The sequence below is a fragment of the Doryrhamphus excisus genome, linkage group LG16 (genome assembly GCF_037039965.1).
Source record: "Doryrhamphus excisus strain RoL-2023G ecotype Guam linkage group LG16, RoL_Dexc_Guam_v1.1, whole genome shotgun sequence".
NCBI lineage: Eukaryota > Metazoa > Chordata > Actinopteri > Syngnathiformes > Syngnathidae > Doryrhamphus > Doryrhamphus excisus.
Window position 1 is genome coordinate 10,027,151 of NC_136372.1, and position 20,396 is coordinate 10,047,546.

The 20,396-nt window shown below is 43.6% G+C and overlaps 1 protein-coding gene across 2 annotated transcripts in view; it reads right to left on the reverse strand.

Annotated features, from left to right (window-relative positions):
* pdxdc1 (pyridoxal-dependent decarboxylase domain containing 1) overlaps nt 1-20,396 on the reverse strand; it is a 34,342-nt gene that overhangs the window by 12,338 nt on the left and 1,608 nt on the right. For both annotated transcript variants that reach the window (XM_058049655.2, XM_058049656.2), the window contains exons 2-14: nt 20,227-20,322; nt 9,302-9,358; nt 8,105-8,188; nt 7,483-7,632; nt 7,157-7,346; nt 6,945-7,013; nt 6,788-6,866; nt 5,689-5,773; nt 5,434-5,482; nt 4,402-4,503; nt 2,559-2,684; nt 2,148-2,198; nt 252-309 (exon numbers count right to left, since the gene is read on the reverse strand). In XM_058049655.2, coding sequence (XP_057905638.2) covers nt 252-309; nt 2,148-2,198; nt 2,559-2,684; nt 4,402-4,503; nt 5,434-5,482; nt 5,689-5,773; nt 6,788-6,866; nt 6,945-7,013; nt 7,157-7,346; nt 7,483-7,632; nt 8,105-8,188; nt 9,302-9,358; nt 20,227-20,300 — 1,174 coding nt within the window. In that variant the 5' untranslated portion in view covers nt 20,301-20,322. The remainder of the gene's footprint in view (nt 1-251; nt 310-2,147; nt 2,199-2,558; nt 2,685-4,401; nt 4,504-5,433; nt 5,483-5,688; nt 5,774-6,787; nt 6,867-6,944; nt 7,014-7,156; nt 7,347-7,482; nt 7,633-8,104; nt 8,189-9,301; nt 9,359-20,226; nt 20,323-20,396) is intronic.

Sequence of the window (20,396 nt, forward strand, 5' to 3'; positions counted from 1 at the left end):
TTGGGGGAAGACACTTTTTCACACAGATCCATGTCAGTTTGGATTTTGTTTCTCTCTTATTAATAAAAAGGTTCATTCAAAAACTGCTTTTTGTGTTCAGTTGTGTTGTCATTGACAAATATTTAAATTTGTTTGATGATCTGAAACATTTAAGTGTGACAATCATGCAAAAAAATAAATCAGGAAGGGGGCAAACACTTTTTCACACCCCCGGAGTATGATAATGAACAGACAAACAGACAAACCCTTACCTGCACTAATTTCCAAAAATTTGAGCAGCACCACGGAAGAGCAGAGTTCATCCTCCACCTGTTAAGATACATACAGGTAGTTTGATGGTCATTATGATCCAATTTCAATGCTGATAACAGTTAAAAGTGAGGTGATGGAATTGAGAACAGTACACCATATAAGAGAGTTTGTTTATTTTAACTTAAATGTAAGACATGTCCATCCATCCATCCATTTTCTATGCCGCTTATCCTTACAGTCTTGACCTTTGCGTACTTCAAGAGGCAACTATGTTAACAAATTTTCCTGAGGCTGCTGAAAAAAACCCCCAGACTTCTTAAGCTAGTAAAGATAGTTTCATAGCTTCCATGCCAAAACAACTCGTGTGTGGAAAGAAGTTATTTTTGTTGTTATATTTGGATTAAAGTTGAAGGGAACTACATAACTTTCCAAAATTTTTCCAACTTTCCAACACATTGTTGCGATTCCTGTCCAATTACTTGTGTGAGACTGGCTTTTCAGTGCTGAGCGCAGCCTAAACAATGGACGGTAAAAACGGGCACCAGGCTTGCACCGATGATATACATATCAGTATTGATTTTGTGTATTTTGCCATGTGTTTCAGTGTGATATTGTGCTTTTCTTTGTGTTACACATTGGCAAATGACAACATTTGATTATTATCAGATTTGTCCCTCCTTCCACATCCCAAAGATGGTTTAGGACCAGTGCTCTACAGGATTGACTATTGACATAAGTGGTTTAATTGTACTGACATGCAACAGATTTTCAAATGAGGAAGTAATGTATTGCAACAGCATATGGCACATTCTTTAGTTATTCACAATCAAAGTAATCCGATTAGTGACTGAATTAAAAAGTAACTCAGTTACTTTACAGATTACTTTATTTTGAAAGTTACAAAGTTACATTACTTTTTTTTTTTTTTTACATTACTTTTTCAGTTACTTAACAGTGGCTGCCTACAAAGTCCTTTCACCACAGAACAACAACCGGTCTTGCATGCCCAGAATTCATTCATTCATTCATTTTCTTATTCTCACGATTGTCTTGTCAAAATGTCTTGCAGAGATGCCCCAGAGATGGTGATGATCAAACATTAAAACAGACAGTTTTGGATATCCAAGGAAAGACAGCTGGAATAGGTGCAGATTCTGGAAGATCTAGGAAGGTTTCTGTGTGGGTTATCGTGTGTAGCTGCTCTATAGGAGTCCACAACTCAATAGAAAGGGCCGAAAATTTGCTTAATAGGTCCCCTTTAATGTTTCTGAAACTGTGATAAGAGAGATGTCAAACCATGAAGTGGTATAACTTCTCCATGGTGATCTTACATTATCACTCCTTAGTGATATAATACTCTGGGTTGCAATGGTACAGGTTACCCACGGTACAGTCTGTACCTCAGTATCGTATACTTTTTGTTCATAAGAACAACTTTTTTTCTGCCAAAATTCACTCTTGTCTCTCTATTATTTATTATTATTATTAAAAATGTATGTTTAAAATAAAATGAAGATACAATTGCAATCTGCTGACAGATAATTATCCAATAAAAAATGCAAATATTGCTATATCGTTCAGGCAAATTGGTGTGGACATTCAAGATACGAAAACCAATCCAATGTAGGTCAGCATATTGTACTATAAGCTACACAAGCTTTGCGTTAGGTTCCACAAAACATTCACATCAGTGAATAGCCGTGATGACTGAACACCACATGATATTTAGATATCAATGCAAAATTTATTTAATGTTTCATTTACAACCAGCCCAGGGTGTATCCCGCCTCTTGCCCAAAGTCAGCTGGGATAGGCTCCAGCATATCCACATATACAGATGGATGGTTTCATTTACATATATTGTAATTATGTTATTACAATGATAAGGAACCTACCAATGTTTTAATGGAGGTCACAGAGTTGAGCAATTGCAGCATTTGGTGGCTCTGGAGGTGAAAAACACATAGGGCATTTTCTCAACAAAGCAAAGAAAAACAAAAAAACATTACAAACGCTATCTCATAAGTGTCTACATCTGCTCGCATCCCCTGCTGATTTTGTTTGTTTAAAACTATACAAAGATATTTATGTTCAGTCCAGAATGTTTATTGTAGGTTTTCACTTGTAATGTGACTTGGTGGAGAAAACCTTGCTCACAGTATGATGGTATTGTAGAGTTTAGTTATCAATTCCAGACAAACAAACAAACAAACCAAAAAACCTCAAAAAACCCCAGAAAAAAATCTCCTAAAGACTGCTATCCTTATCAACACTATGATTTTGTCACATGCTATCATTCTGCTCACCAGATCAGTGGCGTGTCTTATCTTCTGGACAATTCCAGAGTAACCAAGATACTGCAGAGAGAGCCAGAGGGGCAATGCTCGCATCTTCTCCACAGGCTGACTGGAGGTCAAACCTGCAGCCAGAGACTAAGACACAGAGCAATGAAGAGTGAGTCGTTTATACATAGACACATACTAGAGCAGGGGTGGGAAAACTACGGCCCGGGGGCCACATCCGGCCCGCCAAGTGTTTGAATACGGCCCGCCCAATCTTTCCAAAGTATTTCATTTAAACTCAACATACAACCTGGCATCATGGCCTGAGCCAACCTTTTGATGGTTTTATCAATTTTGTTTTTTTTGACATGGTCTGTTGTTTACAAAGTGTTCCTGAAAAAAGGGACACAAGCACATAATAATAATAATAATTATTATTATTAGATTATTAGATTATTATAATTATTATTAGAACTACTATGATTATTATAATTATTATATTAATGCTAATTATTATATTAATTATATATAATATTATTGTTATATTTGCATATTTCACATAATAATAATAATATAATAACTATTATTTTAATTTTATTGTAATTATTATAATATTTTATTATTTTAAAAATATTTAAATATAAATATAAAATAATAAATAATAATAGCAGATTGCATGACAATTTTACAGATACAATAATACCAGGTGGACGTGTAAAATATATAGTCTGCCCCCCCCCCTATAAATTTTGTCATATCAATGCGAGTCAAAAAGTTTGCCCACCCCTGTACTAGAGCAACACATATCTCATTTTCTCTTATCTTTGGTAGGGTTGGGTAGCAAAAGTCTGGACCATAATAGCACTGGTGCTGGAGTAATTAGCAGTAACTAGACCGCAAAATGTAGTAGGTATAGGTGGCTCATTTCATGGAACTGACATGTAGGAAAAATGAGGTCTACAGTAGGTACCGCTGAGTCAACTGTCATGATGGCTTAATGCATTACATGATATGTGCATTACATATATGGGCTGCATGATGGTTGAGTGGTTAGCATGTTGGCCACACAGTCATGCTTGGGCATCTCTGTGTGGAGCTTAAAAATAGTTCAACCTCGTGGTTTGTGGGAAGGCCACAGAAAACTACCACTTCCACTGCGAGGAACATAATGAGAGAATGGAAGACCATTAAGCCTCCTAGAAGACCACTTCCAAATGACATCAACTTGCAGCAGATGATCTCACTGTGCATTGTTCAAAAATTAAGAGGCAACAACTTCTACAAACTGTTATTTTGGCCACAATTTTGCATCTGCCTAAATTTGATTTAATGCATATAGCACATCTTCCGTTAATCTATAAACCTCATTTCACTTCTGAAATATTACTCTGTCGATCAGTTATTCGTTACAAACACCCAATGATTTATAAATGAATGATGGAAATTTCCAGGGGTGCCCAAACTTTTGCATGATTGTATGTATTGAAAACAATACTGTAAATCTTATATATATATGTTTGCATATTCTCTGTATCTGTATTGCTGCTGGCTTTGCTGTGCTGATTATGACAATTGTGATTTTTTTCATATTGGTGAATGTATTAATTACCGATTATTTTATTACTATTGTTGAAGTATTTAAATTACTATTGTGCTCAACTTGCACGTTATAAAATTCAGTCCAAATAAAAAAGTAAATAATTTTTCTGGTTTCCTTTTTGGAAGTACTGTTTTAGGTTCAGGTGCTGTTTTGTCATTGTTTTAAAAGTACAAATTTGGCATTGATATCGGACAATATGTAACGACACCCAAACCTAGTCTACAGATAGGTTTGCTAAAGCAGTGTACAGTCGTCATAGCAGCCTACCAGTGCTGGGTCTTCATGACGATAGAGTGTGACGGCAGTTACAGCAGGTAGTCCAAGCCACAAACCTGGTGTCAGTGTCAAACTGTCACTTTTGGTTGCTACCTAATGGAGAAAGATAAAGATGAAAACTAAATAACACTGTCTGCCCCATGTATTTTTTTCCACATTAAATTTCAAGGACATCACAGTGATGCATGAGTTTAGCATGTCTGGCTCACAGCCAGGTGGTCATTGTTGAAATCTGCATGTACTCCCTGTACTAGCTTTGTTTAGATTATTTGGACACTCCAAATTGCCTGTAGGTGTGAATGGTAGCATGAATGGTTGTCTGTATGTACATGTGTCCTGTGAGAATGGACTCGTGACAGGAAGCATTCCTGTGGCACAAAAATATCTTGTCCATTGTCTTCAGTAAACTGTTTTCAGACATTAAAACTTACAGATTTGCAAACAATGCGAATTATTATTAGGACTGTCACGTTAACAAATGTTGCTGCATTTGATAATTTCAGCTGTAAAAAAAATGAAGTCGACAAAGTCTCATTGTCTCTTACAGTTATTGGTTTATTTTATTTAACCTGAAATTGTTTTAACACAGCCTGAATAACAGGTTCCCTTAATGTTGTTGGCAACTAGGGATAGGGCCGATTCAATCCAGTATCATTAACGCATAACCGGTTCTGAGACATGCTAAATAACTGTAGCCAAAAGAGTTAACAGCGAATGTAGCTGTCCTCCTCACTTGCATGGCGCCGCGCACACACACAAATCAAGTGTTCCGCAAGCAAACAGAGCTCTGGTATCAGAAGTGTATAATCGGAATCGGCAGATGTCAAAATTTAGGTATCAAATCGTATAGGAAGTGACGATATGTTTATCGTTGCATCCCTTTGTTCAACTACATTTATTATTCATACAAACCATTTTGTTGGTGCTTGTCCATGTTTAATGAGTGAACATTTGTGGTCACATCTACACATGAGAGTAAATACATGGGATAACATTTCGTGAAAAGCAACATTTCAGGTTTACCATTATAGCAGAGTTGACATGACCCAGGACCAGGGTAGCCAGGTTGACCCTAAAGAAGAAGTCAAATGAACATGACACAAGGTATCATTACACAATAATAATAATAAGACTATAAAATTACTGTAGGTACTTAAAAGCTGCATTGACTCTGGTTTGCTGCATATCAGATTTGTAGGTTTTTCAACTGCACTCACCACTTTAAGGAACGTACTTCAGTGAATTTAATAACATACTGTATGAGATTAAATGACTCACCCCTCCACATGGAGCCACATTTTGTATTGATCACACAGGTCCCTGAGTCGACCCAATTTATCAGTATGACCCGTCCCTGCGGTACCTGGAGAAATGTGCGGCAAAAAGTGCAAATGTTATATTAAATTCAAGCAATTGAAAACATCTAAACATTCGATCTTATACAAAACTGTGCTGATAATAATGTTGGAATTTAATAAAGGTAAGTATTATTAAGTATGAATTAATTTAACTTAGTACTTGGAGGAGAACCCCTTGTTAGTAAGCACAAGTGTCAGACGTTTCTTGTAGTTGGTTACCACAGTTCTCAATAATCACAACTCAGTTGTGATTACTTGTCTTTGAAGATACCCCAAATCCTGAAAGTTTGAAGGCTGTCGTTTGGCAACTCAAAGTTTCAGCACCCTCCACCTACTTTCTATGGGATTAAGGTCTGAAAACTGCTCATGACACCAAAACATGTTAATTTTTTTTGCAGTGAAAAATTATATATATCCCTTGTCAGATGTGAAACAATCCTGTTGAGAGACTGGAGGAAGTGATGTCACAAAACTCAAAGCCCGGGTTTCATATAAATTCTGGCCATTTGAGTTGATGACCCCTGGTCTACATCAGCAACTACTACAATGACTTTCTACAAGTCTTCCATCGAGTGTCCTGGTGTTCATGCCCCAGTTAGCGTGTTTTTTGGTTGTCATAAGGTTTGGCAAACTGTATTTTGTCATTAGTTGTTGCTTGAATTTAATATTGTTTCTCACCTTCTTTAATCAAATGTTGGCATATGATCTTTCTTCAGCTCAATTTTGGGTTGATTACACAGCCGTGATCAAAAGAATGGCAGAGACACCATTGAATTCAAAAAACAACTGATGGTGGTGTGCATGTTTATCACAGTGATATGGAGTATTTGGTATGAACAACCTCTTCAATGAAGGTCAAAAAGTTATTTTATACCCTCCATTCCTCACTTATTCCAGCAATTCTTGTTTTTTCTTCTTTGGCATACCGGTACCAACAATTTTCACCATGTGTATATATTCAGTATACATATGCCACAATTAGAGTTAAACACCCTGTATGAATAGTGGTTTTGTTTTACCTGCATTGGCGATCAACAACAAAGGGAGCTTCCCACTTTCTGTGTCCTCTTTAATTAGTTTGTCCAAAAGAGCAACATCCTATGCATCAAAAATAACATATTTATATACCGTAATTTGCGTTAGTTCCAATCACTACTTTCATTTGTGTTTTCCTACCATTTGATGTTGGGATCCAAAAAGCGTGTTGCATGGGACTGTGCACAAACTGGAGAGAGGCAAGCCGAGCTAATGATACAAAGGCTGACATTAAAATATGCTACAATAAATACATACCACTAGGTTCCCAATCTTTTCTACAGTAAAATATACCAAACAACAGACTCAAAACAAAACTTGATGAACTTCAATTATGCTTTTTGTCAACCTACCTGGTTGCAAACATGTTGTCCCAGGCCAGGCCTGCAGGATGCACTCTGGTATATGACAGGCTGTTTTGAGCTGAAGACAGCGTAGCCTTCAGAGGCATACTCTTCATAGCGAGCATTGATAACGAGTCGAGAAACCTTGACCAAGCCTTCCCTGTCATCTTCGTGGAAGTAAGCTGAACCGTTCTCATATCTAAATGACAGAATAGACAGATGTGTATGAAACATCTACTACACTGAAGTCAAGAAGAACAAATAAGACCACACAGCCAATAATATCTGCAGTAAATATTAGACATGAGTGGGCCTTTCATGAGTTTTAGGGTTACCTGAACAGTCGACAGAGCCATAGTGTGGTATCCGACAAGATCCGAGTAGTCAGCTTTCGAAGTCGCTCTCGGTCAAGCATGGAGATGTAAGCTGCCAGACTGTGCCCCAATAGTGCCATGTGACCTTGTTCACCCACATTGTGCATCCTCCTGGACACACCAAACAGCAATTTTACAGTTGTTTCATTTGAAGTTGGACCAAACTTTAGTTTGGAAGCTGTTCATCTAATACATCTTTCCTTTGTTCTTCTTTTAAGTGGACTGCAGCAGACAGTGGCAGTTGTTGAGGAATGATTTGTGACTGACAAATCACTTGCTAATTTGATTCTCCAGGCTGGAATTTGAGGGAGGAGTGAAGAAGCAGTTCCCCATGCAGGGCCGCTCCTCCCTAAATGCAGAACACACGCTGTGTAGGGCCTCATCTTCCGGGGTAGGGGGCATTTTGTGGACGCATTTGCACAATAGCGAATATGCACAATGGATGTGCTACCGTGAGACAGATCTCATTTTGAATCTCTAATCTATACTGTTTCTTTACACGAGTTGCCTTTTTATAATATCCATCCACAGACACAGCAAGTGCTAATGATACTGGGTATTTACAAGTCAGTTAACTACTTACTGTAGGCTGGGTTTGTCTTCTCCCTCCTCTTTTTCATGGATGAGGCTGTGAACAAGTTCCAGTACCGAGGCGATATCCTGACCACTGCACATTCGGAGATAATACAATATCTCACAAAAATGAGCACATCCCTCAAATTTCAGCAATTAATTTGATCTTCTCAAGAGATAATACAGTACTAGAAAAATTACATTAGGAAAGAGTAGTCAGTGAGTACCACCAAATGTCCTTATATCATGAGATCTCTCAAAATAACCCAACACATTAACATCTAAACTGCTGGCAACACCTTAGAAAATCAACTTTTCAAACATAATGACCCCAAACTTGTGGGGCAACCTCAAATGGGTGGGGCGCAAGGTTTCGAACATCCAGAAAGTCCATTATGTGATGGATGAGTGGAAGAGGCAACCTGTGATGCTTTGGTGAACTCCATGTTCAAGTGGGTTAAATCAGCTGGAAAATAATGGTAGCCACACACAAAAAAATTTACATTTCAGAAATAATTTGGACATTTTTGTTTAGACATTTTTTGTTTAGACATTAATGGCTGTATGGACTTATTTTGAAGGCAGAGTAAATTTATATTGCTAAACAAGCTGTACACTGACTACTCTGTGACTCTCCTGAAGGGGGCACCACAGAGGTTGCTGTCACTTTATGACTAGAGAGATTTGCAGCTCTAGCCAAATAAAAATATAATGGAAAGACATTGAATGAACATGGGATACAAATAGGAATATTTTCTTTGGGCCTGTTGTGTTAACAACATCTGATGTCAATTGTAAAGTATATTCGGGTTTCATTTATACTGTATTGTCCCTTGAGAAGATAAACAGTAATAAAACATGTTCAACCATATTCAAACGCCCATACACTGTCTTTTTTCATTCCATATCTTTCTAATGCTCACGTGAAAAGCGATTGGGGATTTTTCCCCCCAACAATTACAAAAGCTTTATTTAAACATGCAACTAAACAAATAAAATGTACCAGTTTTGACATGAATGATTACACTGTATGCAAAAAGTTGTCAGTAAGTGTGCAGAGTGAGATGTTTGACAAAAACAGTATCAATACCTAATGTCAGCACATTTACTGTATACTGTATCATGACAGCAACACTGTAGAGTGTAATATTGTGCATGTAATATTTTTCCACATCCAGTTTACAGTGCCAGTGTATGTGTTTCTTACTCTCCCTGTAGGGGGGCAGGTATGCTGGTTCTACTCGCTGTCCTTTCTTCCAGCTCTCTTCAAAGAACACCACAAACACAGATGTTCAAATCAGACAAATATTGCTGCGTTTTATATGGAATATGTTTTCTTATCATTTGTAGAAAATGTTGCAAACTGGTTGCATCCAAAAGTGGAGGCACATGGACTCTCTATTAGGCATGGGCTGGTATGAGATTCTGATGGTATAACTTTGGGCAAAAATATCACAGTTTATGATTGTATGACTGTATTATAATTAAAGTTCTAAAATATGTTAATTTCAAATATCTTATATTTTATTTAAAATCTCTTGACATTTCAATTACAATGTTAAATCCTCTTGACAATAATATAATTTAGTGGCAGTTAGGACAGTTATCAAGCAAAATTTGTTATCGCCAATTCCAGCACTTTACAGGGCAAGAGCATTATAATTTCTTCATTCATTTTCTACTGCTCATCCTCTCGAGGGTCGCAGGTATGCTGGCACCTATCCCAGCTGTCTTCAGGCGAGAGGCGGGATACACCCTGGACTGGTCGCCAACCAATCACGGCACATGTAGACAAACAGCCATTCACACTCACATTCATACCTATGGAAAATTTTGCCAATTAACCTAGCATATTTTTGGAATGTGGGAGGAAACCAGAGTACCCGGAGAAAACCCACGCATGCACGGGGGGAACATGCAAACTCCACACAAAGATGCCCTAGGAGGGAATCGCTCTAACCGCTCATTTGTGGGACAACAAGCATTTGAAAACCCCACTGCATGCTTTTGTGACTCCACTAAATAAAAAAGTTGTACAGTCATATTTTCTCATTGTACTTTTGTTAAAATTAATGTTAAAATCTTGTTTCGTCCCGGGTACCCGGGGACGTCCACATTGTGTGCTTGCGTGTGTGCGTAATGAGTGGATGGGGTGTGCGCATGTGTTGGAGCTATTTTTATGTATTTATTGTTTTAAACAAGTATTAATTATTAGTTTTATTATGGTTATATGTATATACATACATATATATAAATACATATATACAGTAAAGTCTCGTTATATCGATATTGTCGATAGATATCTGAATACAACACAATTAAATACATGTATTTGTACGCTTGTGTCTTCATTGGAATAGGTGTGTATGCTATGTCAGTTGGTTCTTCTGTTGCAGGCATGTGTTTGGCCAGCTATGTGGGGCAGGTTGAGCATGACCAGTGAACCAGGAAGTGCGGGAATCGGTGTGTGTGCTGCGCTCTGGTGGTGGAAGTGTGAAAAATAAAGTTGACTGGAAGCAGCCGTTCGCCGTGTTCTTTTTTGGTATTGAAATCCTTAAGCAAAGATTGATTTAAGCTGCTTTTGTATCGATATAAGCAGACCAAATTGGCTGGCGGGAGATGAAAAGGGCATCGTAGTAACCGGATTATCATAATAACCGGGTATCATACTAACGGAACTAATTATATCATAAAAGACTAGAAATTTGCCGGGAAATGAAAATAGTATCGTAATAAGCAGTACTTCGATATAACCGATATCAATATAACGAGACTTTACTGTATATACACATATATACACACACACACACATATTTATACCTACATACATATATGTGCATATACACACACACACACATATATATATATAGTATATATACATATATACATATACGTACATACATGTGTGTGTGTGTGTATATATGTATAGCTATATAGATATACGGGGGGTGGGCTCTGCGGGGGTCTGGCCTGGTCCTCCATGCCGCATCAGTCCCGGCCGGGGTGATCCTGTGTCGGTGGTCGGGCCTGGGGTTACCTGGGGCGGGCCGGATTCCGCTTCCTGTGTGGGGCGTCTATGGGGCGGCGCCTCCGGCCGTGGGCGGGCTCCCCCGCCAACCAGCCACAAGGGCTGTGCCCGCAAGTGTGTGGCCCTCGATGCCCTTCTGCCCTAGTGGGGTATGGTCTCCCGCCGGGCTCGGTGAGAGCTTGACCTGGCTGTGCGGGGCGGGGTTTACTGGGTGGTAGAAGGCAGTCCCTCTCCTTTTGTCCTTCTCAGTGACAATTACACATTTACACACACGCATTCACACATATGAGCACACATATATGAATATGCATACCAACAGAAGTACACACCTCCATATGCGCACTCACAGCACATGGGTGCTTCTCTACACAATCTACCGTCTTATCCTTGATGTCTTTATGCTATTGGTACACTATTATTACAGTAAAAATGATGTCAAGCAGTGAGATTTTAATTACTGCATACAGTGCATCCGGAAAGTATTCACAGCGCTTCGCTTTTTTTGTCATGTTACAGCCTCATTCCAAACTGTATTAAATTAATCTCTTACCTCAAAATTCTACACAAAATACTCCATTATGACAATGGGAAAAAAGGTTTTTTTGAAATGTTTTGAATTTATTAAAAATAGAAAACAAAAAAAACACATTTACATAAGTATTCACAGCCTTTGCTTAATACTTTGTTGATCCACCTTTGGCAGCAATTACAGCCTCAAGTCTTTTTGAATATGATCCCACAAGTTTAGCGCACCTACAGTGAAGAAAATAAGTATTTGAACACCCTGCTATTTTGCTATTTCTCCCACTTAGAAATCATGGAGGGGTCTGAAATTTTCATCGTAGGTGCATGTCCACTGTGAGAGAGATAAACTAAAAAGAAAAATCCAGAAATCACAATGCATGATTTTTTAACAATTTATTTGTGTGATACAGCTGCAAATAAGTATTTGAACACCTGTGTATCATCTAGAATTCTGACCCTGAAAGACCTGTTAGTCTGCCCATTAGAAGTCCACCTGCACTCCATGTATCATCCTGAATCAGATGCACCTGTTTGAGGTCGTTAGCTGCATAAAGACACCTGTCCACCCCATACAATCAGTAAGACTTTAACTTGTAACATGGCGAAGACCAAAGAGCTGTCCAAAGACACCAGAGACAAAATTGTACACCTCCACAAGGCTGGAAAGGGCTACGGAGCAATTACCAAGCAGCTTGGTGAAAAAAGGTCCACTGTTGGAGCTATCATTAGAAAATGGAAGAAGCTAAACATGACGGTCAATCTCAATCGGAGTGGAGCCCCATGCAAGATATCACCTCGTGGGGTCTCAATGATTCTAAGAAAGGTGAGGAATCAGCCCAGAACTACACGACAGGACTTGGTCAATGACCTGAAAAGAGCTGGGACCACCGTTTCCAAGGTTACTGTAGGTAATACACTAAGACGTCATGATGTGAAATCATGCATGGCACGAAAGGTTCCCCTGCTTAAACCAGCACATGTCAAGGCCCGTCTTAAGTTTGCATATGACCATTTGGATGATACAGAGGAGTCATGGGAGAAAGTTTTATGGTCAGATGAGACCAAAATAGAACTTTTTGGTCATAATTCCAATAAGCGTGTTTGGAGGAAGAAGAATGAAGAGTACAATCCGAAGAACACCATCCCTACTGTGAAGCATGGGGGTGGTAGCATCATGCTTTGGGGGTGTTTTTCTGCACATGGGACAGGACGAGTGCACTGCATTAAAGAGAGGATGACTGGGGCCGTGTATTGTGAGATTTTGGGGAACAACCTCCTTCCCTCTGTCAGAGCATTGAAGATGGGTCGTGGCTGGGTCTTCCAACACGACAACGACCCGAAGCACACAGCCAGGAAAACCAAGGAGTGGCTCCGTAAGAAGCATATCAAGGTTCTAGCATGGCCCAGCCAGTCTCCAGACCTGAACCCAATCGAAAATCTTTGGAGGGAGCTCAAACTCCGTGTTTCTCAGCGACAGCCCAGAAACCTGACTGATCTAGAGAAGATCTGTGTGGAGGAGTGGGCCAAGATCCCTCCTGCAGTGTGTGCAAACCTGGTGAAAAACTACAGGAAACGTTTGACCTCTGTAATAGCAAACAAAGGCTACTGTACCAAATATTAACATTCATTTTCTCAGGTGTTCAAATACTTATTAGCAGCTGTATCACACAAATAAATTGTTAAAAAATCATGCATTGTGATTTCTGGATTTTTCTTTTTAGTTTATCTCTCTCACAGTGGACATGCACCTACGATGAAAATTTCAGACCCCTCCATGATTTCTAAGTGGGAGAAATAGCAAAATAGCAGGGTGTTCAAATACTTATTTTCTTCACTGTATCTTTAGGCAGTTTTGCCCATTCTTCTTTGCAATAAGTCTCAAGCTCCATCGGGTTGGATGGGAGACGTCTGTGCACAGCCATTTTCAGATCTCTCCAGAGATGTTCGATCGGATTCAAGTCTGGACTCTGGCTGGGCCACTCCAGGACATTCACGGAGTGGTTCTGAAGCCAATCTTTTGAGATCTTGGCTGTGTGCTTCGGGTCGTTGACCTCAGGCTGGGGCGAAGGTTCATTTTTAAGCAGGACAAGAGCGCTCTGGAGCAGGTTTTCATCCAGGATATCTCTATATATTGCTGCATTCATTTTCCTTCTATCCTGACTAGTCTGCCAGTTCCTGCTGCTGAAAAACATCCCCACAGCATGATGCTGCCACCACCATGCTTCACTGTAGGGATGGTATTGGCCTGGTGATGAGCAGTGCCTGGTTTCCTCCAAACATGGCGCCTGGCATTCACACCAAAAAGTTCAATCTTTGTCTCATCAGACCAGAGAATTTTGTTTCTAATGGTCTGAGAGTCATTCAGGTGTTTTTTGGCAAATTCCAGACGGGCTGCTATGTTCCTTTTACTAAGGAGTGGCTTTCGTCTGGCCACTCTACCATACAGGCCTGATTGGTGGATTGCTGCAGAGATGGTTGTCCTTCTGGAAGGCTCTCCTCTCTCCACAGAGGAATGCTGGAGCTCTGACAGAGTGACCATCGTGGCCTTGGTCACCTCCCTGACTAAGGCCCTTCTTCCCCGATCGCTCAGTTTAGAAGGCCGGCCAGCTCTAGGAAGAGTCCTGGTGGTTCCAAACGTCTTCCATTTACGAATAATGGAGGCCACTGTGCTCATTGTGTCACGTCCGGTTGCCCTTGTTTGTGCCTCTGTCTCCCTCCTGTCCTTTTGTTACCCCAGATCTGTTGCACCTGGCTGGAGGCGGAGCCGTTGAGCGCACCTGAAGCTGTTTATCCCCGTCGGGTATTTAAGCTCTCCTCTATCTGCTGACCTTCGCTGGATTATTCTCTTTCGCCACCCGATGCTACCAAACCCAGTGGTTCTAGTTTATGCGTTCAGCGGCTCGAGCCTCCACCAGCCCTGCTCTGTATCTTGTTTTTTCCATGGTGTACCCTTTTCCACACCATCGCCTTTTGTTATCTCTTTTGGACTCAATAAACCATTTTGACCGTACTCACCTGCCTCCTGCCTCCGCGTCTGGGATCCTGGCCCAAACGGACCGTGACAGAATAATCCAGCCAACAGAATGGACCCCGTCGACGCGGACCCCGTCACTTTTAACCCAGTGCGAGCTACATTTCGAGCTCCAAGCTGCCGCTTACCCGACGGAGCGCGCCCGAGTGGCCTTCGCCACATCCCACCTCACGGGCAGGGCGGGGGCCTGGGCCACGGCCGAATGGAGCCGACGCTCAGCCGTCTGCTCCTCCTTCTCCACTTTTGCGAAGGCATTGGAGCAAGTCTTTCAACGAGACCCTCCCGGCCGCGAGGCTGCCCGCACCCTCCTGAGGCTTCGCCAGGGCAGACGTCGCGTATCCGACTACGCCATCGAGTTCCGCGCGCTCGCGGCAAAAAGTGACTGGAACCCTTCGGCCCTTCTGGACGTTTTTTCCGATGGGCTCGCTGAGCGGATAAGGGACCATATGATCCCCCTGGAGACGCCGGGTGAGCTGGGCGACCTGATCGCCCTGGCGGTGCGCATCGAGAAGCGCCTGGACTTCCGGGAGCAAGACAGGCTGCTCCGACGTGCTGACCCCCCCTTCGCCCGGGGCTCCTTCGATGTTCTCCCCGCCAACAGCAGGCAACCCATTCCCTCGGGAACGCCCCCTATGCTGGCGTTGGAGGAACCCATGCAGCTTGGTGGTCATCGCCTCACGTCGGCCGAGAGGAAGCGTCGGGTGCAGCTCCACCTCTGCCTCTACTGTGGCCATGCGGACCACACGATCTCCCGCTGTCCCGTCCGCCCGGACAGCCAACGCTCCCAAGCGTCGGCCAAGCTTCTTCCTGGTTCGCCGGTGGCGCCTCCGACCACGCCCACTTCCGCGATCACGCCAGCGACCAATCGACTACAGTTGCCAGGTACACTCGCCTGGTCTGATATCTGTGTTGATATCACGGCATTTATCGACTCTGGCTCGGACGACTGTTTCCTCGACGAGGCGTTTGTTGCTAATTCTTCTATTCCTGTGTTACCATTATTCTCTGCCAAGGTTGTTCGTTCTCTGGATGGGCGTCACCTGGCTAACGTCACTCACCAGTCCCGCCCCCTTTCGCTCCGCCTGGCAGGCAATCACATTGAGAACTTGATTTTTTTTATAATTCCCTCGCACTCCGCCCCGGTAGTATTGGGTCTTAATTGGTTGAGCAGGCACACTCCCCACATAGACTGGTCTAAACCAGCTATCGCTAGCTGGAGCATTTTTTGCCACACGCACTGTTTCAGGGGGGCGTGTCCCCGTCCCTCAGACACTCGCGCCCCCGCACCTGAGAGGATCGACCTTACTTCGGTCCCTCCTGTCTATCATGACCTTCGAGACGTTTTCAGCAAGCACAGAGCCATGTCACTCCCACCACACCGTCCATACGACTGTTGCATTAATCTCCACCCCGGAGCCGCACTCCCTTCCTCGCGGTTGTATAATGTGTCTAAGCCTGAGAGGGAGGCTCTCGAAGATTACATATCTTCCTCGCTCGCCGCTGGTCTCATTCGCCCTTCTTCCTCCCCGTTAGCTGCTGGTTTCTTTTTTGTCGGGAAGAAGGATAAGTCACTCCGCCCTTGTGCTGATTACCGCGCTCTCAATAACATCACTATCAAGAACAAATACCCACTCCCACTATTGGATTCCGCATTTAATTCCCTCAGTTCTGCTAAGTTCTTCACTAAGCTGGATCTCCGCAATGCGTACCACCTCGTCCGCATCCGGAAGGGGGATGCCTTTTGGTCTCACCAATGCACCCGCCGTTTTTCAGTGTCTTATTAATGACGTACTACGCGATATGCTTGGCCGCTTCGTTTTTGTTTATCTCGATGATATTTTGATTTTTTCGGACTCTCTTGAGGAACACACCCAGCAGGTGCGGCTGGTATTACAGAGGCTCCTTGCCAACAGACTTTTTGTCAAGGCGGAGAAATGTACTTTCCACGCTCCCTCTGTTTCTTTTTTGGGGTTCATTGTGGAGAAGGGGCAACTCCGAGCCGACCCTGCCAAGATCCAGGCTGTGGTCCAGTGGCCCCCTCCTACATCAAGGAAGGACCTTCAAAGGTTTCTGGGCTTCGCTAATTTTTACCGCCGCTTTATTCAGGACTTCAGTCTATTCTATTCAGTCGGGTTGCAGAACCTTTGAACCGTCTCACATCCCCTAAGAGTCCGTTTGTATGGACCCCAGATGCCAATGCCGCTTTTGAAGACCTTAAATTGCATTTCACCTCGGCTCCTGTCCTGGCTCACCCTGACCCTTTGTCTCAATTTTTTGTCGAGGTTGATGCGTCCGACACCGGCGTGGGGGCTGTCCTCTCCCAGCGCTCCACCACCGACCACAAGTTGCACCCCTGCGCCTTCTTCTCACGTCGCCTGACCCCGGCAGAGAGAAATTACGACATCGGCAATAGGGAATTATTGGCCGTTGTCTTGGCGCTGCAGGAATGGAGGCACTGGCTGGAGGGTTCCGAGGTCCCTTTTGTTGTTCTCACGGACCATAAAAACCTGGCCTATCTCCGTTCGGCTCACAGGCTCAACCCCCGGCAGGCACGATGGGCGCTTTTCCTAACCCGTTTTGACTTTTCCCTGACCTTCCGCCCTGGCTCCAGAAACGGCAAGCCTGACGCCCTCTCCAGGATGTACTCCCAACCCTCGGACGCTCCTCCTAAGGAGACCATCCTTCCCCAGTCCCGTATCCTGGGGGGGCTTCAGTGGGAGGTAGAGAAGCAGGTAATGGATGCCATGGTGGACTCTTCCCCCCCGAGTGACTGCCCGGCTGGGCGTCTGTTCGTGGTCCCGGGCCTTCGCTCTCAGGTCCTTCGCTGGGCGCACGAGTCCAAGCTCGCCTGCCATCCTGGAATTGCACGCACCATCTTCCTCCTGTCTCAGCGCTTCTGGTGGCCTTCCCTGCGTGCTGACGTCAGGGAGTTTGTGGCCGCCTGCACGACCTGTGCAAGAAATAAACCGTCCCATCAGGCTCCAGCCGGTCTTCTGCGTCCTCTGCCCATCCCCACCCGGCCGTGGTCCCATGTTGCTTTGGACTTCGTAACTGGTCTTCCCCCTTCCAACGGCAACACAGTCATCCTCACCATCGTCGACAGGTTCTCGAAGATGGCCCATTTTGTTGCCCTCCCCAAACTCCCCTCGGCGCTCGAGACAGCTCAACTCCTGGTCCACCATGTCTTCAGGCTCCACGGCATCCCCCTCGATGTGGTCTCTGACCGGGGCCCCCAGTTCTCTTCGGCCGTTTGGAAGGCTTTTTGCAGGGCCATGGGGGCTACCGCCAGCTTGTCATCAGGCTACCACCCGCAGACGAACGGCCAGTCTGAGCGCGCTAACCAGGACTTGGAGGCTGCCATTCGCTGCGTCTGCCACCGCCTCTTGGTCCATCAACCTGCCGTGGATAGAGTATGCCCGCAATTCCCTCGTCTGCTCTGCCACAGGCCTTTCGCCTTTCCACGGAGCGTATGGGTACCAGCCCCCAGCTTTTCCTTCTCTGGAGGCAGAGTCTGCAGTCCCTTCCGTCTCTGCCCACCTACGCCGTGCTCGCCTGGCTTGGCGAAACACCCGGAAGGCCCTGACACGCACAGCTGAGCGCAACCAGCGTCTGGCCAATCGCCACCGCTTGCCTGCCCCTGAATACAGGCCTGGCCAGAGGGTATGGCTGTCGACTCGGGACTTGCCCCTCCACACCAACTCCAGGAAACTACAGCCCAGATTCATCGGCCCGTACCCTGTGGAACGGGTCATCTGCCCCTCCTCTGTCCTGCTGCGCCTCCCTGATGCCCTGGGAATACACCCCACCTTCCACGTTTCCCTCATTAAACCTGTCAGCGTCAGCGACCTCAACCCTCCAGAGGTGCCTCCACCTCCTCCCAGGCTAATAGACGGCCACCCGGCTTTCTCGGTCAAGGCCATTTTGGATGTGAGAAGAAGGGGCAGGGGTTTCCAGTACTTGGTTGACTGGGAGGGGTACAGCCCTGAGGACCGCTCATGGGTTTCTCGCGCCCTCATTTTGGATCCTAATCTGCTCTCTGACTTTTACAGCCGCTTCCCGGAGAAGCCAGGTAGGCCGCCAGGTGGCGCCCATCCTTAAGGGGGGGATACTGTCACGTCCGGTTGCCCTTGTTTGTGCCTCTGTCTCCCTCCTGTCCTTTTGTTACCCCAGATCTGTTGCACCTGGCTGGAGGCGGAGCCGTTGAGCGCACCTGAAGCTGTTTATCCCCGTCGGGTATTTAAGCTCTCCTCTATCTGCTGACCTTCGCTGGATTATTCTCTTTCCCAAACGGACCGTGACACATTGGGACCTTCAAAGCAGCAGAATTTTTTCTGTATCCTTCCCCAGATTTGTGCCTCAAGACAATCCTGTCTCGCAGGTCTACAGACAGTTCTTTTGACTTCATGCTTGGTGTTTGTGCTCTGACATGCACAGTCAACTGTGGGACCTTATATAGACAGTTATTATATTTCCAAATCATGTCCAATCAACTGAATTTACTGCAGGTGGACTCCAATTAAGCTGTAGAAAGATCTCAAGGATGATCAGTGGAAAAAAGATTCACCTGAGCTCAATTTTGAGCTTCATGGCAAAGGCTGTGAATACTTATGTAGATGTGATTTCTTAGTTTTCTATTTTTAATAAATTAAAAAAAAGTCAAAAAAAAAAAAACTTTTTCACATTGTCATAATGAGTATTTTGTGTAGAATTTTGAGGTAAGAGATTAAATTAATACAATTTGGAATGAGGCTGTAACATGACAAAATGTGGAAAAAGTGAAGCGCTGTGAATACTTCCCGGATGCACTGTATTTATCGCTGTAATTCTGTTTACTATCACGGTTCATGTCTTCATTGTTACTGGTAAGTTTGACTGTTTCAATTCAGTGATATCATTTCCATTGTGCCCCTTAGCCATCATTGACATTTAACTGATGCAGTCCTGTATGTCATTGTTGTTGTTATGTGAATTGTTGTTGCTGCTGTTTTTGTCTCTCTCTCTCTCTACTGCCCCACTCCCCCACGACCACAGTTTGTCTTCTTCTTCTTGTCTGTGTTTCTTCTTGCTCCGGTCCGGCCGCTCCAAATTCGCATAACAAAAACATCAAATAAGGGCAAATAAAATTTCATAGTACAGGGAAGTTGTAGCTTACAACTTTCCTCACACAAAGCTAATCTGTTTAGCATGTAAGGGCATTTAGATCAACAATACCATCTGCCCCAAAGGCTGGACGGGACACACCAAAAAAATAAAATAAAATAAATAAATCTTGTGTCGTCTTGTTCTCGTGGACGCGTCCACGTCCACCCCATGAGTCAGGTGTCTCGTGACACCGCAATACAAATACATTATTTGTAATGAATAATCATTTTTGTGATAGTTAAGTGAAATTGGATCATTTCCCCATTTCCAATGTGCCGCAGCACCGTGGTTGGGAATCACTGGCATACAGTACAGGTGAATTAGAACCTTCCTTATTAAAGCTGTCAAGTAACAATGTGAAGGAAACAAGCAATTTGCTTCTGTAGTTGGAACACACTCAACTCACCTCTGTCCATCTCCCAAGATCCTCATGGCTTCAGTCAGATTCTTGTCCACTTGAACCAATGTGGCGTCCATCATCAAAGGTTTGTGTGTGTGTGGGCTGGGAAAACATCAAATACATTATCAGGCAGTACCACAGGACTACATTCTATTTGTGGCATGGAGGGTTGCACA